At 38.7% G+C, this 17,321-nt stretch overlaps 1 protein-coding gene across 1 annotated transcript in view; it reads right to left on the reverse strand.

Moving 5' to 3' along the window:
* PREX2 (phosphatidylinositol-3,4,5-trisphosphate dependent Rac exchange factor 2) overlaps positions 1-17,321 on the reverse strand; it is a 291,836-nt gene that overhangs the window by 196,350 nt on the left and 78,165 nt on the right. Inside the window, exons 2-6 of the mRNA XM_027127947.1 lie at positions 16,422-16,493; positions 15,174-15,296; positions 12,770-12,874; positions 8,316-8,417; positions 5,031-5,192 (exon numbers count right to left, since the gene is read on the reverse strand). Coding sequence (XP_026983748.1) covers positions 5,031-5,192; positions 8,316-8,417; positions 12,770-12,874; positions 15,174-15,296; positions 16,422-16,493 — 564 coding nt within the window. The remainder of the gene's footprint in view (positions 1-5,030; positions 5,193-8,315; positions 8,418-12,769; positions 12,875-15,173; positions 15,297-16,421; positions 16,494-17,321) is intronic.

The following is a 17,321-nucleotide window of genomic DNA, read 5'->3' on the forward strand; positions in this document are numbered from 1 at the left end:
TGTAAGTTGCATAAGGGTTCATGACGGATGTCTTACAGCTATGAGGTGGCAAAAATCACTGTCAAATGAAACTGCTCATTAATTATCTGACCCCAGTATCAGCTCTCCCTGCTTCACACCAGGGTCTATCTAACTCATCTGGGCAACTAAATGCTGAATGTCAGTATCCGGAAAACACAGACTGACTGCAGAGAGAAACCATAATCTTGGAAAAGGTAGAAGATGACAGGCCTTGGAACTTCCCCACTCATATACAAGGCATTGGCAGATGAAGGTCTCTCAGAGCTAGACCCATTCATGATGCAGGAAAAGAAAAATGACCAGAATGACAAGGAGATAGGTGTTTCATAAGAGAACAGTTTCAATACCAGAGGAGTCTCTTGAGAAAATTAATGAAGCATTTGAATATTCTTTCAAAAAAATCTTTTTAAAATACTAGGAAAGTCAAACATGAAATGAAGAATATCATATTGTTTCATCAGAGTCTTGTCATAAAATATATGTCCCCACCCACCCCAAAAAAGACTAAGCATTTGATTCACTCTTTTTGAGATTCAAATTATTAACTGAAATAAAAACCTAAATTCTGTTACATATTAGATTAGCTAAAACAAACTAATAATACACGTTTTCATTTTACCAAGATAAAGTCCCAATCAAACTTTCCTCCTCTCCCACTTTTTATAAAATTTTGGTCTCCTTTCTAAGTGGATTCACTCTCAATGGTTGTCTTCCTAAACCACTTATCCTTAAATAACAAGGGCCATGTATAAATCAATTCAACCTCAAGGTAGTAGACAAATTTGTATCTACCATATCCCCTTGTAGAGAGGACAGAAAGAATCAGGTCTCATCACAACCTATGGAAGACTCACACTCATAAAATAACAAGAGAACATTACTTTGAGGTCAATACACTGTCAGACACAAACTGAATCAAATGTAAGCAGCAAAGAGATTCCAAAACCAACAAGAGGTGATTTTAAAATGGTCTTGTAGCACTGTATTTCTCCACGTAAAAAGGTAATCAAGAGGTGTCAAATTTCAATTCTGTCTCTTTTTACTTCCTAAAACACAAAAATTATCCTGATCTTATGTCTTCCAACACCTTCATCTATTAGTAATTCCCACTCTTTTATTGCAATTTTTTTCCAGATTTGAGAGATCAGTTCCAAACAGGCCTATCAAGGACATAATGCTGAAGAACTAAATGACATAATGTTTACGGATACTCCCTTATCAACGTTCAGCATGACGCCAAAGAATTAGTTATCATGACAATACTATCGATCAACCCAAAAGCAGACTAAGAATTAGCATGGTCCTGTTCTAAGAAATGAATCAGTCACTCTGATTAAACAGCTAACAAACTTCTTTCCAAGAACACGGATCACCGCCCTACAATCACCTTCAGTAGAATATGTGGTGGAATGTTTTAAATGTTGGATAAGATATATGACTGAGATATAATACATAATACTAATCAAAAGCAGAACTTCAAATATGACCATGTAAACTACAGATCTTCTGCGGTATAGTCACTATGTAAATGCTGACCGAAAGCCTAATTTCTACTATCAACTCACTTTTTAAAGGGCAAGCAGCAAAACCAGCTTCATGTAAAGAATGTGCTAAGCTTGTACCTGAGTGGATAGAATATTACACGGTGATGAGGAATAGAAACTTTAGAATCAGTCTGCCTATTTTCAAATTAAACTCTGCTCTCTGTTAGTTGTAAGAACTTGGTTAAGTTATACAGCCCTCATTTTAAAAAGCTGTGTAGTGGGGATTATAGTACTGGGTTGGCCAAAAAGTTAGTGCGGCTTTTTCCGTAACACCTTATGGGGAAACCCGAATGAACCCTTTGGCCAACCCAATACTTCAGCAAACTTTTCAAAGAGACTCACCAGGATTGCCTACAATGGAGGATCAGCCTTTCCCCAAAAGGAAATTGCTTGATGGACAATCAAGGGCCCCTGCCCTCCCCTGAGCAAATTTACCCATGCAAGATTGGTGGAATCTCGGATTTTGATCCTGAATGCAGTAATATAAGGATGGAGAAAATGACTAGCGCCTATTCGTCTTAGCTAGGGCACTGATAACACCACCAAAGAGCTTCAACTGCCTAGATACCCTTTCGAGTCTGAGAGGGTAGCTTTTCTGTTGATTCCATGAGCCACTCAATATCTTTTAAATTAACTTTCCTTTTAGTTTCTGTTGCTTGGGACCATATAACCTTAAGTAACATAACCTTTTCAGTAGTTAGGTGCATAAATTAGACAGATAGAGGGGATTTCTCAAGGGTAAAATCTAACGGCTGAACCACAGCTTTAAAATACTACCTGTTATCTGCAGAGCCTTTTACAGTGTTCAAAGCACTTTCATTTATTTCATTGACCCCTGTAATAACCCAAACTGTACGTCGAAGAGATCTGGTGCTTCATCCCCATACTAAGGGGTCCAGACTGGACACCAAACCTGCACAAAAGCCAGGCTTTTTTCATTATATCATATGATTTAAGAACAATAAATTTCAATTGCTTGTTTACTTAAATTCAATATAAAAGGAATGTAATGATAATTTAGCAGCACAAAATACCAGAGAGGCAAGTTACCGGAGAGATTTTACTCCCCTTCATTTGATGAATGGGGAAATAAGACCCTAGATAATTAAGTGACATACTTGAAATAATCATCCACCGAAAGTGGAAATAATGCAAAGTCATGGTGTATCAGACTCAGATCCCCATTCAAGAGAATTTTAGTTACTGGAGCAAGAGTGTCAACGCTAAGATAGTCCTAAAAGGTCCGCAGGTGCTCCTGGAAGGAGTTCGAGAGCTGTTACCCAACATTCGCTCAAGGCTGCTCACCTCCAAAACTCTTGAAGGAACTCTCTGTTCTGTGACTGTCATGCCATCAGACATTTGTCTTGGCCTTGTCTTAACCTCACGAGAGTCACTCTGAACATACATAAAGCTGCCTGTAAGCTGAGCACTAATCCCTGTCAGCGATTCACAGAAAGCCCTAACCATTGCCACTCCCTTCCAGGGCCTGAATTCATCCTACATGGCCGCATCCCTCCCTTTGATTCGTGTGCTTCCGGAGTCTTACCAGATAGCAGATCCTCCTAAACTTCCCAGAAGGGACCAGGCCTGAGTACTATAACAGCTTTCCCCCGTCTCTCCAAGGTGGTGGACTGAGATGTGAAATCAGGTTCTTATCACAAGTTTCCAATCAACTGGCTGGACTCTGCTCCAAGCTGCATCCCCTCAAAGTACCAAAACTCCCAAGTCACTGTATGGCTGTGTCTTATGCACTCATTTTCAAATCCTACTCAAGTAGAATCTGTGTTGCCTCTCTTTTTGGAACCTGACCTTCATTTTATCTCCCCTGTGCCCACTGGAACTGTGGTCACATCAGATTTCCTCTCACCGGTCTCCTTTGTCCCCAGGCTCCATTTTTCTCTCCCACTCCAAGTGCTGTAAACCTACCAAGGCTGGTGAGGTTGAAGCACCCACCGCTATAGGCTACAAATGACATAGTATGGACCACAGAGCACTCTTCCTTTGAGTAACTGGCCATGAACAGTGGAAGAAATAGCAACACTTTTTAAGGATTCTCCCATTTCTAAAGGAGACTCAATTTTTAAGATACACTGATACATGAGGAGGAAACAAAATTATGACAGATTCCATTTCCCTAGAGAACCTAAAAGAGTTTTATTTTGGTCAAAGGCCTGGCAGAAGTCACTGACAAATCCTGCAATTTAAAACAAGTTTGGTTCTTCTTCTGATGTTTGAGTGACAACAGAATGGCAAAAGCAAACTTTCATCTATTTTTCTCAGCCCAGCAGGACAACTGCCCCCAGGAAAGGAATTATCATCATGAATCAACTGTAAAACACACAACCATTTCAATTGATTGAAATAAGTAGCATTCATGCTGAAATAAGGGGTCACCCTGAACACTTGAAATGAAAGAATATAGATGAGGAAGAAACTAAGTCAGTTAGCATTTTAAAAGATTAATGGCAAAGAATGGATAAATAGGAGCATTCCCTGGGGTCAATGTTTGAGGTTTCTTTGCAAATCTGAATGGATGTAAGGTTATATCTAAATGGAAACCAACACTGAAGATAAGAAATGTATCAGTCAATTATACAGCCCTAAAGATAAAAGCAATCCCCTGATTTGTGTGATACAATATTTGGTTGGACATTTTAAATCTTCTTTACACTTTAAAAATATTATCTTAATTGCTTACTTTATAACCATAAGAAATTATCCTAGTTGAAAGCTCTTGATCATCTAAATTAAGTCAATTTAAAGAAAGAATTTTAGTTTATTCTTTACGTAGTGCTAAAGTAAGATAGGGCTCCAACTCCATGAAATAACTGGGATACAAAATTACCATAGCTGAAAACATATTACAGATTCTGAATATCACTCTTCATTTGCTTGTTTGTCATTTAAAAAAATCTTTCTTTAGCGAATCATGAAACCATAAAATTTTTCATCTTGAATGGACCTTAAAAATCATGTCACGGCCAGTTCCTTCATGTTAGAAATGAAGAAGTTCAAATGTAGAGAGATGAAGTGGACTTAAAATGAAATTCATCATCAAATACCTAACTTAGAGTCTGAAAATAATGATATCACAGCACAGGTTTGGAGCCTTACTCCCCTTCTTTACTCTCTCCAGGACTCAGGCTACGATTATGTATTACTGACCAGTTAAGACAGGAGAAAGATTTGTCATGATGCACAAATACTGAACTATTTACGCTTATAACACACACAGTTTTGATTGGCTCTATCGTAAAGCTTTCAGGTTGAAGTTAAGTCAATTAACTGCCCCTTTCAAGATATTTAAAAAGAATAATGACAGCACTTTTCGGAAATAGTTAGAGCTCTCTAGCATTACCTAGGAAAACGACCATTTATGGTTCCATCCAATGCCAGTAACTCTACGCACAGCAGAAGACATAACAAAACTATTTTAAGCTCAATTGTTGAGTACAGTGACTGTACCTCCCAGCCTTCAATGTGAGACTGCCACTCCTCTAAAACTTCCAGCTTCTCCATCTGTCTCTTGGCCTCGTTGATGTTGGAACAGACGGCTTTCATGGCTTGGAGGGCTTCCATCACTGCTGCATAGTCACTGTGTTTCCTTGGAGTCCGCTTCAGTAACTCCTGTTTATACACAAAAAACAAACCGCCCTTTGATCTTCAGCTTTCTGGGACAGCAGGTTCAGACTGACCAGGAAATGAAAACTGCAAAGTCCGTGAGAGCCAATTTCAGAAGTGACATCACAAACTCCACCAAATTAAGATCAAAAACAAAAGGCTGAATCAATGAATAAGCGTTACCCCCTGCACACTTTGCATTCACTTTAATGTTTCCCTCAAAATGATGTTTTTTCAAAAAACTAAATTAGGCATCTCCTTTGGAATTGTCAAATATCTCACCTACCGCATGTAATTTTTTATAAGTTTGAGCTTTTCTCCAAAAGGAGGACATCTTTATGTGTTGATTTCATTTTCCTAGAGCCTTTAAAAGAATGGTTAATATTTAAATGAATATGTCCTATAATTTCAAAAACAATTTAAGTTCCTTATTTTCTAATATTTTTTGAGAAACTATAAAAATGTCATAAATAAAGCAAATTTTTAAAATAGTCTTATACGCTAGTAAAATAAACGATTTATAAATTCCACAATATTCCATCATTAAAGGAGGAATTTATGCTGTGTTTGCCAACAACTCAGGTTCATTCTCTGCAATGAATGAACTTCCATACACCCTTCAACAGCTTTCTTTTTGCTTTTATTTTCTTTTTATTTTTTTTCCATTTAGGATATCAGAACTAGAATAACCTTTAATCTTATAAAAGGTCTTGTTTAGAAGCACAAAATTAAACATCTTCACCCACTGTCTAGACAGTTGTGACCACGTTACTTTTTAATTAGTCATTTGTTTCTTTACTACAGTTGCTATCATCATGTAATTAAAACAATTACAGAAATCCTGAGGCAAGTCTTTAAAAGAATTTTCTCAATTCTTAACATACAGTGGGAAAATATGCAGTTGTTATACTCTCTTGATGTCTGTTATTGTTGAAATTTCTGCCATAAACTTTGACCCTGCATTCAAAATATTCACACTCTATAAAACTAACACCAATAGAATGCACATTACATCACTCCCAAGAGCAGGCTTAAATAGTTACGCTGGATCACAAATCCATAAAGGAGATACGTAGGCTTCTGCAGAGACTCTCAAGTGTAGAATTATTTGTAAATTACGTGAAGTGGCGAAGGCAGCCTGCAGTCTATGTGCCCGGTGGGTATCTCTGGAGTTGAGACATGAATTTAGATAATGTGAGACAGCAGGAGAAATGACTAGTAATAATCTGTCCATTACTTGCTATGAACCTTGTGCTGATTGGCCAACCCAATAATTCCAAGTTCCACAAATAAGACCAACGTATCTTTTCTTTAACACACGGCCTAATCCCCTAATGTTCTTCTGTGAATAAATAAAACCATTGCACATCATCCCAGAATACCAGCTCAATTTTTCAGCCAATGGTACAACAAAGAAAACCATCAACACCAATATATCTACTACACAAGTAGTTTTCTCCTGTTTCTTTGTGAAGATAATCTTCCAAAAAAAGGGAAAAGATGTCATTCCTCCACTTCTTGAAGATGCTCTGAACCGACCTCTTTCTTCCTAAGCAAGGATATGTCCATGTTCCTATCTGTGAGGTCACCTGAGGTCATCCTTCACCAGAAAGGAGTTGATTTAGAACAACCACTTAACTTGATATATTTCTCTTAATATCACTATCCTTCTGACTCTTAAAACAAACAAACCCTCAGGATTCCAAAATCAGGGCTAGGAATAACTGGAGTGATGAGAACGCATGCAATCTGAGTCACCAAGTCAGAGGTCTGAAGGGACTCCCAGAAAGATGGGAGTCACATGTGCACCAATCTTCCCATGCCAAAGCTCTGCAGACCTGGACATCCCTGTGCCAGCTTCTCTCTACATTAGCGAACCAAGCAACTTTAACTTGTTTTTTTAATAAGAAGAAATCCTTTCCAAAGTAAATTTTCACTGAGACCTAATTTATGCAACTGACAAAACCTGTAGTGAAAAAATGCATTTTAGTTCAAATTCATAACATTTAGTTCTCAAAAAGTAAATCAGTAAGAACACCAGTTAGTATGTCCATAACATTTCTGAGGTTTTTTTTAAATTTAGAAGCTAAGAAGTAGTTAATGTATTAATATATTAAAAGAATCAAATATACATGAGTAATAATGGCTAACATTTATGGAGTACATACTATGCTAAATGATGCGTATAAAACACCTCAATTAATTATGAGGTACTCCTTTATGTATATGCATACACATGTATACACAGAGATATACATATGCATACATATATACATTTTTTTAGATATATGTTATAATTTCATCATGTCACCATCATCTTTTCTGTTTCATAAATAAAGCCCATGACTTTAAGAGGTTAGATGACGAGCTCAGTCATGCAGCTAGTAAGCAGAATGCATAGGATTTGAACTCAGAAGTGTTCAACCACCACCCCAAACTGTCAGATGCTACATTTCCAAAAAACATCCTTTCCAGAACTGCTGTTCTAATCTATTCATAGACCCTTGCAGTATAAGCAGTAATTAGTATATTATAATATGTTTCTCATAATAAAACTTTTGGTCATTGTAATGAGGCGATGGACCTACGACCGTAAGGCATTTCCTGTTTTCCAGAGGCAGTGTTGTCTTAGCACTGTCTTTCCACTTTCTATCATTTATTATCCCATGTGACCCACACTATTCCCTGTAATAATGATTTAAAAACCAGGCTCTGAAATTATGTAACTTGGCCTTAACGTCATTAGTATCAAGAAGTCACCAATGTTTGGGGAAATGAAAAAAAAATATACCAACAGCAAATTTACTGAAGATAAGGAACCCTATAGACAAAGCGCTATATAAACTGGTCATAATGTACTTAATGGGATCTATCTTGAAACGAATGCATTTACGCTGAAGGAAACTCAAACAAGCATATTTTTTACAAAGAGCACTAAAAGTGTTTTCCGAGGACATTTGCTTCCCAATCTCTATATAAATTACTGACAAAATAGCTATTTTTCCCAATAACTATAGTTGCCTTTTCTTTGGAATGTCACACTATTTAAAAGAAAAATTTTTTAAAGATTATCAGCAAAAATACGCAGGTACAAGGGAAATGCAACAATGAAGTAAACACATAAAGTACCTTCAAAAGGAGAGGGTACTTGCATATTCTTTGTATTGGTGTTACTAAGTATCCTTCCAGGGGGACATCTGTGTTCTTCCGTCCTCCAAGTAGCATGCAGTTCTGGGGTGGAAATAAAGACAATTATGTACATTTTTAAGCCTGAGGTGGTGAAACTTTCTTCTATCATAAACTTTTCTGCTGAAAACCTGTGAAAGCATGTCTCTATATAGCTTCTCTCTCTGAGAAAAGCACATTCAGTCACAAAGAAAGTTTACAGGAGAAAAAGGAAATACTTTTACCTTTCAGATTAGTTAGCAACCAAAATGTGTTTTGAATCTTTCTCTTGAAAATGAATTCACATATATTCACCTGAGTATGAAGTCTGAGGAAAAAGAGACAGAGATGGAGGAATGAATTAATGGATAGATGGATGAATGGATGGATGGATGTACTGATGAAAGAATGTACTGACGGATTAATAAATAGATGTGCACATATGTACATACATCCCGCTTATAGGGGGAGGTCATGTGGTGTTGCAGAAGATCAGGACTGAGGACAACTGGGTTCTATCCATGCTCTGCCACTGGCCAGTGATGCAACTTGGACGGATTTCAAAATTCTAATTTTCCTCTCTGTACAACTGGCCTGTTTTAATCCAGTGATCTCTAAGTCACTTCAAGCTATAATACCTCACCAATGACACTGGCCAGGCAGTCTCAGGGAAGGATGTCAGATATGATCTCTACAGAGCCAAGATGGAAGGAGAAAACTCAAAACCAGCAATCACAGTGAGATGAAATAGAAGCAGCTTCCATTTACTGAAAGTAATAGTCAAGGGAATCGACTCTGATAAATACAGGCTTGATCCTCTGAAACACCAGGTCTTTATTCTGTGGTTTAAGCAGCAATGCAAAAAAAAATTCAAATAAAGATGTTAAAAACAATTTTTTAATTAAAAAACTTTAAAAAACAGATTTTTTTTCCTTTGGCCACGCCACGCGGTTTGTGGGATCTTAGTTCTCTGACCAGGATCGAACCCGGGCCCTCGGCAGTGAAAGCTCCAAGCCCTGACTACTGGACCGCCAGGGAATTCCCTAAAATAACAGACTGGAGACTTATGTCAAAACCTGTTTCTGCAGTGCCTATCAGGGTGACTGGCACAGAGGAAGCCGATAATAAATATTTGACTAAGGAAGAAAAGAGCTCTTCAAACATCATACTGATAATTTATAACCTTTATACCACTATTTTTTAAAATACTGTCCTACATTCCTTGAGAGGAGAGACCGAGTGCTGAGTGGGAAAGGAAGCAAAAGGAAGAGTGATGCAAGCAGACCAGCCCCCCACCGCCCTGAGCAACTGAGTTCAGCTCCAATTTGTTCAACCAACTCAGCAAAACCAGCACCATGACTTTCACTTCACCAGAAACCTCAGAAGACACAGCAGCAAAGAAGTGTCTCATTCAAACATGCTCTTGGGGGTTTCAACCCCTACTGCAATCAGGTCATCAAAATACTCTTTCCACCTGTGTATGGTACTGTCCCCAGAGGAACCCTATGTAACACAACGATCTACATCCCGTTCTATTTCCAGTGATGTTTCAGCGTCCCCGTATGAGTGAGCACCCCTTATAAATGCGGCCACCCCCTCTACCTAGCCCTGGGCTGAAGCACCCTGCGGAACACATGACTGTCTAACCCACTTTTATTTCCTTGTCTATTAGTACTGTATAGATTACAAACTCTCTTCATAACAGCCACTTTATTTCTTTCACTTTTACTGGAGTATAGTTAATTTACAATGTTGTGTTAGTTTCTGCCGTACAGCAAAGTGAATCAGTTATACATATACATGTATCCACTCTTTTGTAGATTCTTTTCCCGTATAGGTCATTACAGAGTATTGAGTAGAGTTCCCTGTGCTAGACAGTAGGTCCTTATTAGACTGGCTTATGAGAGCCAGCTTTCTCCTTATGTAGACAGACAGAATGTTCCCTAAATAAGCTGCTAGAGATTCCACTGATCCTAAAAACTTACTCAGGTGACAGTATATGCAAGTAACCAAAAATATAATATCATCACCCCAAATACGTAAATCCTTAATGTTTTTCAAAGGGTCATTGTTATTATCCCCATTTTATGAGTACGGAAAATGACATCAGACATGTAATGAATTTCCTCAAGTCATCCAGGTAATTAGTGGCCACTTAGTGCCAAGGCAAGAACTATAAAAGCCAGGGTCTTCCTACCAGACTATGCTGTAGGATCTTGTAAAAACCAGCACTCTGGAATTGTGACATTTATTTAGTGGAGAGCCAGCTCCGCTGAGAACAGAGTGCCCTCAGTAAGACAGCAAAGTTCTGATAGTTCAAAGAGAGCCCCGTTGGTCCAGGGGCACAGGAACTTCCTCTGGCCATGGCAGAGAGAAGAGATGAGTAAATTCTCTTCTCCAAAACAACTGTTATACTGAGCAAAATTTTAAAAAAACAACAATTTAAGGGCTCTGGTAATCAACTGAAGTCAAACAACAAACTGAGAAATGTTCATTCATGAAAAACTGCTGAACTTCAGGTAAGAACAGGGGAGTTGGTGGCATTCTTGCCTGGGCTCCTCCCATCCTGCCCCTACATGCCCCCAGCCCCAGGGCCATCCTCAGCTCATCCTGCATGGTAGCCCTGTCACAGTAGCACCGGCCCTGCAAACCTGCTACTAGAGGGGACTGCAGAGGGCAAAAATCCCACACCCAGGAGTGTTGTCAATAAAATTAGCACACTGCCCAAGAAAAATGGGGAGCACTCACATTTCTGCTAGCCTGAGATTGCAGTCCGGGGCAAACGTCAGACTATGCACGTGCAGAGAGGACCTGAGATGGCCCCAGGAGAAAAAAAACCCAGATCTGACTTGAAAACTGCCTGGCCTGTGAATGTGTCGCCCGCGACACTCACACACAGACCCACAAATCATATGGGTTATGATGTTCGATCACCTCTTTCAAATCCCCAGCTGACCACTAAGTTAACCAGTCAGAGGAGTGACCCCTAAAAAGAAAGGCTAAGTTATAAAACAAAAACGGAGCAGACATAGCAGCAGCTGCGTATACAAAAGACACAGATTCTCAAATTAAATCCAGGCAAGTTCCTGAAAACAAACCAACAAAAAACAATAACCAACCTGAGGGAAATAAACTTCCTAAGTTAAGATGCATATTGTAGTCCCTAGAGCAATTACAAAAAAAAAAAAAAACTAAACATGAACTTACTCTGATCCAGCAATTCTACTCTTAGTATTTACCCAAGAGAATGAAAATGTATGTCCACACACAGACTTGTACATGAATATTCATAACAGCATTCTTCAGAATTGCCCAAACTTGACATTTCCTGACTTCACTAAGAAATCTCTCTCTCTGAAATGACATCTCATATGTAGGATCTTCAAGGTCCATCATTATCATAGTCAATTGTTGACCCAATGTTCATAAACCGGCAAATGGATACACAAAATACAATGGAATATTATTCAGCAATAAAAATGAATAGAATGTGGATACATGCTACAACAAGGATGAACCTCACAATCATTTTACTCAGTAAAAGAAGGCAGGCATCAAAAGATTATATTGTACAAATCCATTTACATGAAATCTCCAAAAAAGGAAACCTATAGAGATCGAAAGCAGATCAATGATTGCCTGGAGCTAATGGTGCGAGTGGAAAAGAGCTGTAAATGGGCATTTTATTTTTCATTTTAAATGAGCTGATCCAGGCTCTAAAACTGGATCGTGGAGATGTCTGTTCCACTCCACAATTCGTTAAATATCACTGAATTCTATTTACAGTGTGGTTCTCACTGGCAATTACAATGTCCAAGAAACTGCCACGCTATGCGTTTATTTGTACGATCCTGAAGAAATTAAATACAGATTCTTGCGCTTTTTACGAACACTGAATATGGAATGTATGTAGGAGAAAAGTCAATCTTGAAAATTCTTTTCTACCATCCCCATGATGCATTTCCTTCCTGTCACTGCCCTACTTAGAGCTCTCTTAGCAGAAGTAAATGAAGCTCTAGGGAGCTGAGGGATATAAAAGCAACTGTGAACTCTGGCATAAATGTCTTCGCTCACTAAGAACCTGCGGTTTCACAACTCATAATCAACCAGGAGAGTGCATGACAGTGTTTCCCCAGAAACAAGCTTCTCCCAACTCTCACTTCTTTTCATTTCGTTCATTTCATTTGTGTGTGTGTGTGTGTGTGTGTGTGATTTTAAGAGCATATAGAGAGAGAAATATAGTTGATTTACAGTCTCACTTCTTACATTTCTCAAATGACTCTCTAGCTTCCTAGCAGGGATATGTTAAAAACAGATGTCATACAAGCACTTTTTACACCACACGGATGCTATTCCTTGGCTCTCAGTGGGGCTATCAACAAATAACAGCATACAGTGATATGTAAATATATACTTACCAAAAGAAATGTCCGGATTGTTCTTATTTTGTTAAGTTCAAAAAGCAATTTCTGTGCCTTCTCGTGATTACTACAATATTCGTCGTAGATACGAAACTTGTCTTTCTGTGAATTCAAGTAAGAATAAGTTAGTCATTTTATTAGCCATTTTGAAATATTAAGTGTGATTTTATGAACAAACTTTATTAAGTGTTTACTATGTTTCAAGAGCTATACTATGTGTATATATAAGTATGTTTAATTTATTTTCCCTGATCTATAAAGAATGGTCTAGGAAAGGAGATAGACTTCTATTAATTACAATCCAATATGTGGTATGCAATAAAAATTAAATGAACGACGTGGTAGCAGATTACAGAGAAGAGAGTACTTAGCTTTGCTGGGAGGATTCAGACACAGCTTTTAAAAAGATGTCATATGTGGGCAAGATACAGAGACATAAATCCATGATTCCCTAGCAGGGAGAGGGAAGAAAGTATTTTTGGTGGAGGGCAAGTGCCAGATCATAGAGCAATAGGACATAGTACCCTGCAGGTCACATGCACCAAGCTGGACAGTTGTGTTTAAGAAGGACACTGACAAAGTGGAGAAGAGTCAGCAACAAGCGACTGAGATAATGACAGACCCTGAAGATATTCCATCTGAGAGGTCATCTCAGAGAGAGATATTTGTTCGTATATAAAAGGAATGGTAGCTACTTCAAATAGCTGTCCTATTTATTGTAAAGGATTTACAACTCTTTGTAGCTCCAAAACACAATACTAGGACCACTGGGCGGAAATTGCAAGGGGCATGATGGGCAGTGACAGGCAGATTCAGGATTAATATAGAGATTTTCTAACAATTAGAGCTGTAACTAAAAGTGATCAAGTAAAAACAAGATCAACAACCTTCACAGATCCTACAGAAGGGATTCTTTCATAAAAGGAGAAATTTCACACCATCTTGATCCCTAAAGCTCCCTTCCTTCTGTAAGATTTTCTCCAAGTATCTATGATCAATATCTATCAAATATCCCAGTAAATATATCCCAGTGAAAGAGGCAGACACAGAAAATGTAGTGACTGAATAGTGGAACAGAAGTGCGTCCTCTAAAATTTCAAAGACGTGTATTTAGAAACACTGAGTGCTATTTTATACAGCCAGTAGAAAATGTATTGAATTACTTATTTCAAGAGATGGGATAAACCAGAAGAAAACAAACTTCAGAATCAGTTTAACTAAATTCATGGCTGACAGATTCATAGTGTGTTACTGAGGAAATGGATGTCAGGGTGCAAGATTCCCATGTGCAGCCCGGCACTGAGATAGCAACTACTCCAGCTGGCGGGAGATGTGCATTCTTTCATGAAAGGGAACAGTCTGGATTAAGTGGATACAACACACGTGGTTTATAGTTTTGCCCAACAAAACCTTGATCTTCCTATACCCAAGGAGTCTCTCCCTTTAATATAATTATTTTTATGGACTATTTTCTGATTCTAAAAATAACATTTACAGAGTCTGCTCACCACATACAGAAATATAGATCTAGAAACTCCATATCATTACTTTATAAAAGACTGGAAATCAAAAATAAATGAAAATTGATTTATATGACAAAATACTCCTATACATTTTTAAATAAAACACTAATTGCATAGCATTTTGATAAGTAAATGGATTCAAATTGGTATTCTGAAAATTAGCATCAGCAGAGTGGTAGAAATAGCAGCATTATTTTTCCTTTGTCAGTATGAATACCCTTTAGTTCTGAAAACGATTTTCACTGTACCGGTGGCTTTGTACCTTGCAAATCGATTGCATAAATAATTTCAGCTATCATGTGCAAAGGGATGAAAATGATCATACAAGCACGACATATAATTTGAAATAACCAAGTACTGGCTTGTTCTCCTTCGGCACTGTTCAGTACAAGCCTCTGAGAAAAATTCAGATGCAGGCATGTGTGTACGTAGAGGGACCAGGTCTGTTCACCTCCAGGTTAGTCACAAGTCGATTAACAAGGGAATGTTTTGACTAATAAAAGGCTCATCACAGCATTGTAAAAGTAAGGATTTTCTGCCTCAAAAGAGAAATGCTCTATGTTTGAGGGAAACATAAAAATCCATTCATTATGAAACAGCCTGAATATTCATTAGAATTCAAAGCTACAGAGGATGCAAAAAACTAACTCGTTCGGAAAAAGAAAAGCCTGTTTATTCTTCGCTGAATAAAATGGATGATGTGAGGCCCTCTCCCCTTTTCTGGCTCTAAGTGGAAGATTTCATTGGCCTTAAAAGACCCCAAACTTTTGGTGTCAGATTTTGCTTCTAATGCTGAATTCCCACATACTACTGTGCCAGAAGTGAAACTTGAAATTTTAGGGGGAAAAGCTTTTAAAATAAACAGAAATTGATCCTACGAAGTGAAGAAAGCAGGTTCCCACTTCTTGCTGAGCATTAGGTTCTGGATGTAAACATTCCTCCACGACTTTTAAGAATTCTTTATGTACTGCAAGGATATCTTCAATGTTTGAGAACAGCATCTGTAAATAAATGTGTAAGTGCAATAGTGAAGCAAGTTTTTAAAAACTTCTATGGGAGTGGAGTATTTTCTCTCCAAGTTGAAAACGTCGGTGGAGAGCTGTCCTTCCCCCCCCCCCCCCCCCCTGGCTGGCAGAGCACCCATTCTGTCTGGACATCCTCTCCCCTCCCACACAATTCTGGGAACCGGGAACCTAGTCCCGGCTCTCAGGACAAACCTGAGTAACTGAACCCAAGCATGGTTGTTGTACCACCCAACTAAGGACAGCGGACTGCAGGTAAAACAGCGCGGGCAGAATGGCTGGCAGGCTCTGGGGGAAGGGCTTCTTTGCCCATAGAAGTCCCTGCTATGGGAATCAAAGTACCTTCATGTCCCTTTGAGTAACAGGTGTCTTTTGCTTGCAACCAAAAGCACCCAAACTAAAACACTCCATGGTAAGGAGAATGTAAACGTTACTATTGAATTTAATGGGAAACAGATGTGCCTATAAAATCCTTGGGAATTATTTTCCGTAAAATAAAACAGCAAATTGGCATCCAAAATAAATATCAATGATGATTTATACAATTTCAATGAATAATGACTAGAGCACAATTAATTTTCATTTACCATCCCCCCCTTTTTTCCCCCAAACTCTTCACAATTTTCCTTCCCTACAGTTTAAAAGGAAATGCTTATACATTTGTGAGCTGAAGATACTGTGTGGACGTTTTCTGCCCCAGTGGACCCTCCAAATCGTTTGCTCTCCAGGGGTCAGAGACTGGAAGCCGCATGTACCCGCATCCTGCCGCCCAGGCCCTCTAGCAATCCCCTCACACATGGTTCAGCTCCTTTCCCCTCCAGAGACATGAAGGTTCTTGGACTTGGGGTTATCTTTTTCCTCCTTTCAAACGTTTCCAAGGTCTTGGCAAAAATTCCTCTCTGTCTTCTACACCATCCTCATAACCCCCGTTTCTTTTCCCAAACCCTAGTTTCCCTTTTTCTCATTGCTGGCCACACAATGACTGGTGACTGGTACAGAACTTATCCCGGAAGTGGAGACAAGTTGACGAGCCCTGAGGCAACATCCCACGAGTAACATTTCATCGGAGGGGACCTTGTGCTGGGGTCGAGGGCACCTCCTCACCTTCACCGTTTCTTCTGTTACATTTTTGTCAAGTTTCGACGCAGCGCACTGGTTCATCCGGTGTAAGAATGCCTGCAGGAAGCAGAAAAAGATACTATGAAGGTAACATTGGACTAATCAAATGAGTGTTGATCTGAATTAATTGTTTTTTATAAGAAACCAAAGTTTAAAAATCCAATAACTGTCGAGTGTAACAGTTTTGTTGTATAAGGCAGAAATCTTGTGCGTTGCTTCTCCTACCTGGGAATTAAATTTCCTTTATAGTTTGGGGACAGGACCAAAAGTGATCACGTAGATATGAATTAAATGTATCCACCAAGATCTCAAAGTTCTGTGGTAAAACACACAGAGTCAAATGTTTCCTAAACTTCTAAGTCTTGTGAAGCACAAAAGACCAAAATCTAGCCCCAAATGGGATTTCTAATACAAACAAAAGGGCCAGAAATTCTAAAGGGAGCCCTTTAGAAGTGAGAGAAATTGAGGAAGTGAGGGAGGAAGGGAGAAAGAAAGGGACCTTCAAGAAGGAATGGAAGAATTTCCCATCCCCTCTTGCCCCATTCAAGTTTTAGGAAGCCAGAATTTGTATTTCTGGGAACAGGTCTGAGCTCTCCACAGCCCTATGGTAGGCAAATGAGTTCATTTGTATTTCAAAGATCTGGACTCTTCCTGATGGCCATTAAGCCCATGACTAAATAAGCTATTAATTTAGCAAAGAAAAAAAGGATTAAAAGAGTTATTTATACTGAGCCTTAAAAGAGAAAGTTTAGAAGGAAAAAAAGACGAGACTTTCTATCCAGCAAATACAAGACGTTGTCCTCAAGACAACGTCCACTAACTACCTAGTGACCACGTGAGATCATCCCTTCCCTTGTCTGTCTTAAGAACTCCAGCCACTACCTG

The sequence above is a fragment of the Aethalodelphis obliquidens genome, unplaced genomic scaffold, assembly GCF_003676395.1.
Source record: "Aethalodelphis obliquidens isolate GAN/ISIS:26980383/991018 unplaced genomic scaffold, ASM367639v1 scaffold33, whole genome shotgun sequence".
NCBI lineage: Eukaryota > Metazoa > Chordata > Mammalia > Artiodactyla > Delphinidae > Aethalodelphis > Aethalodelphis obliquidens.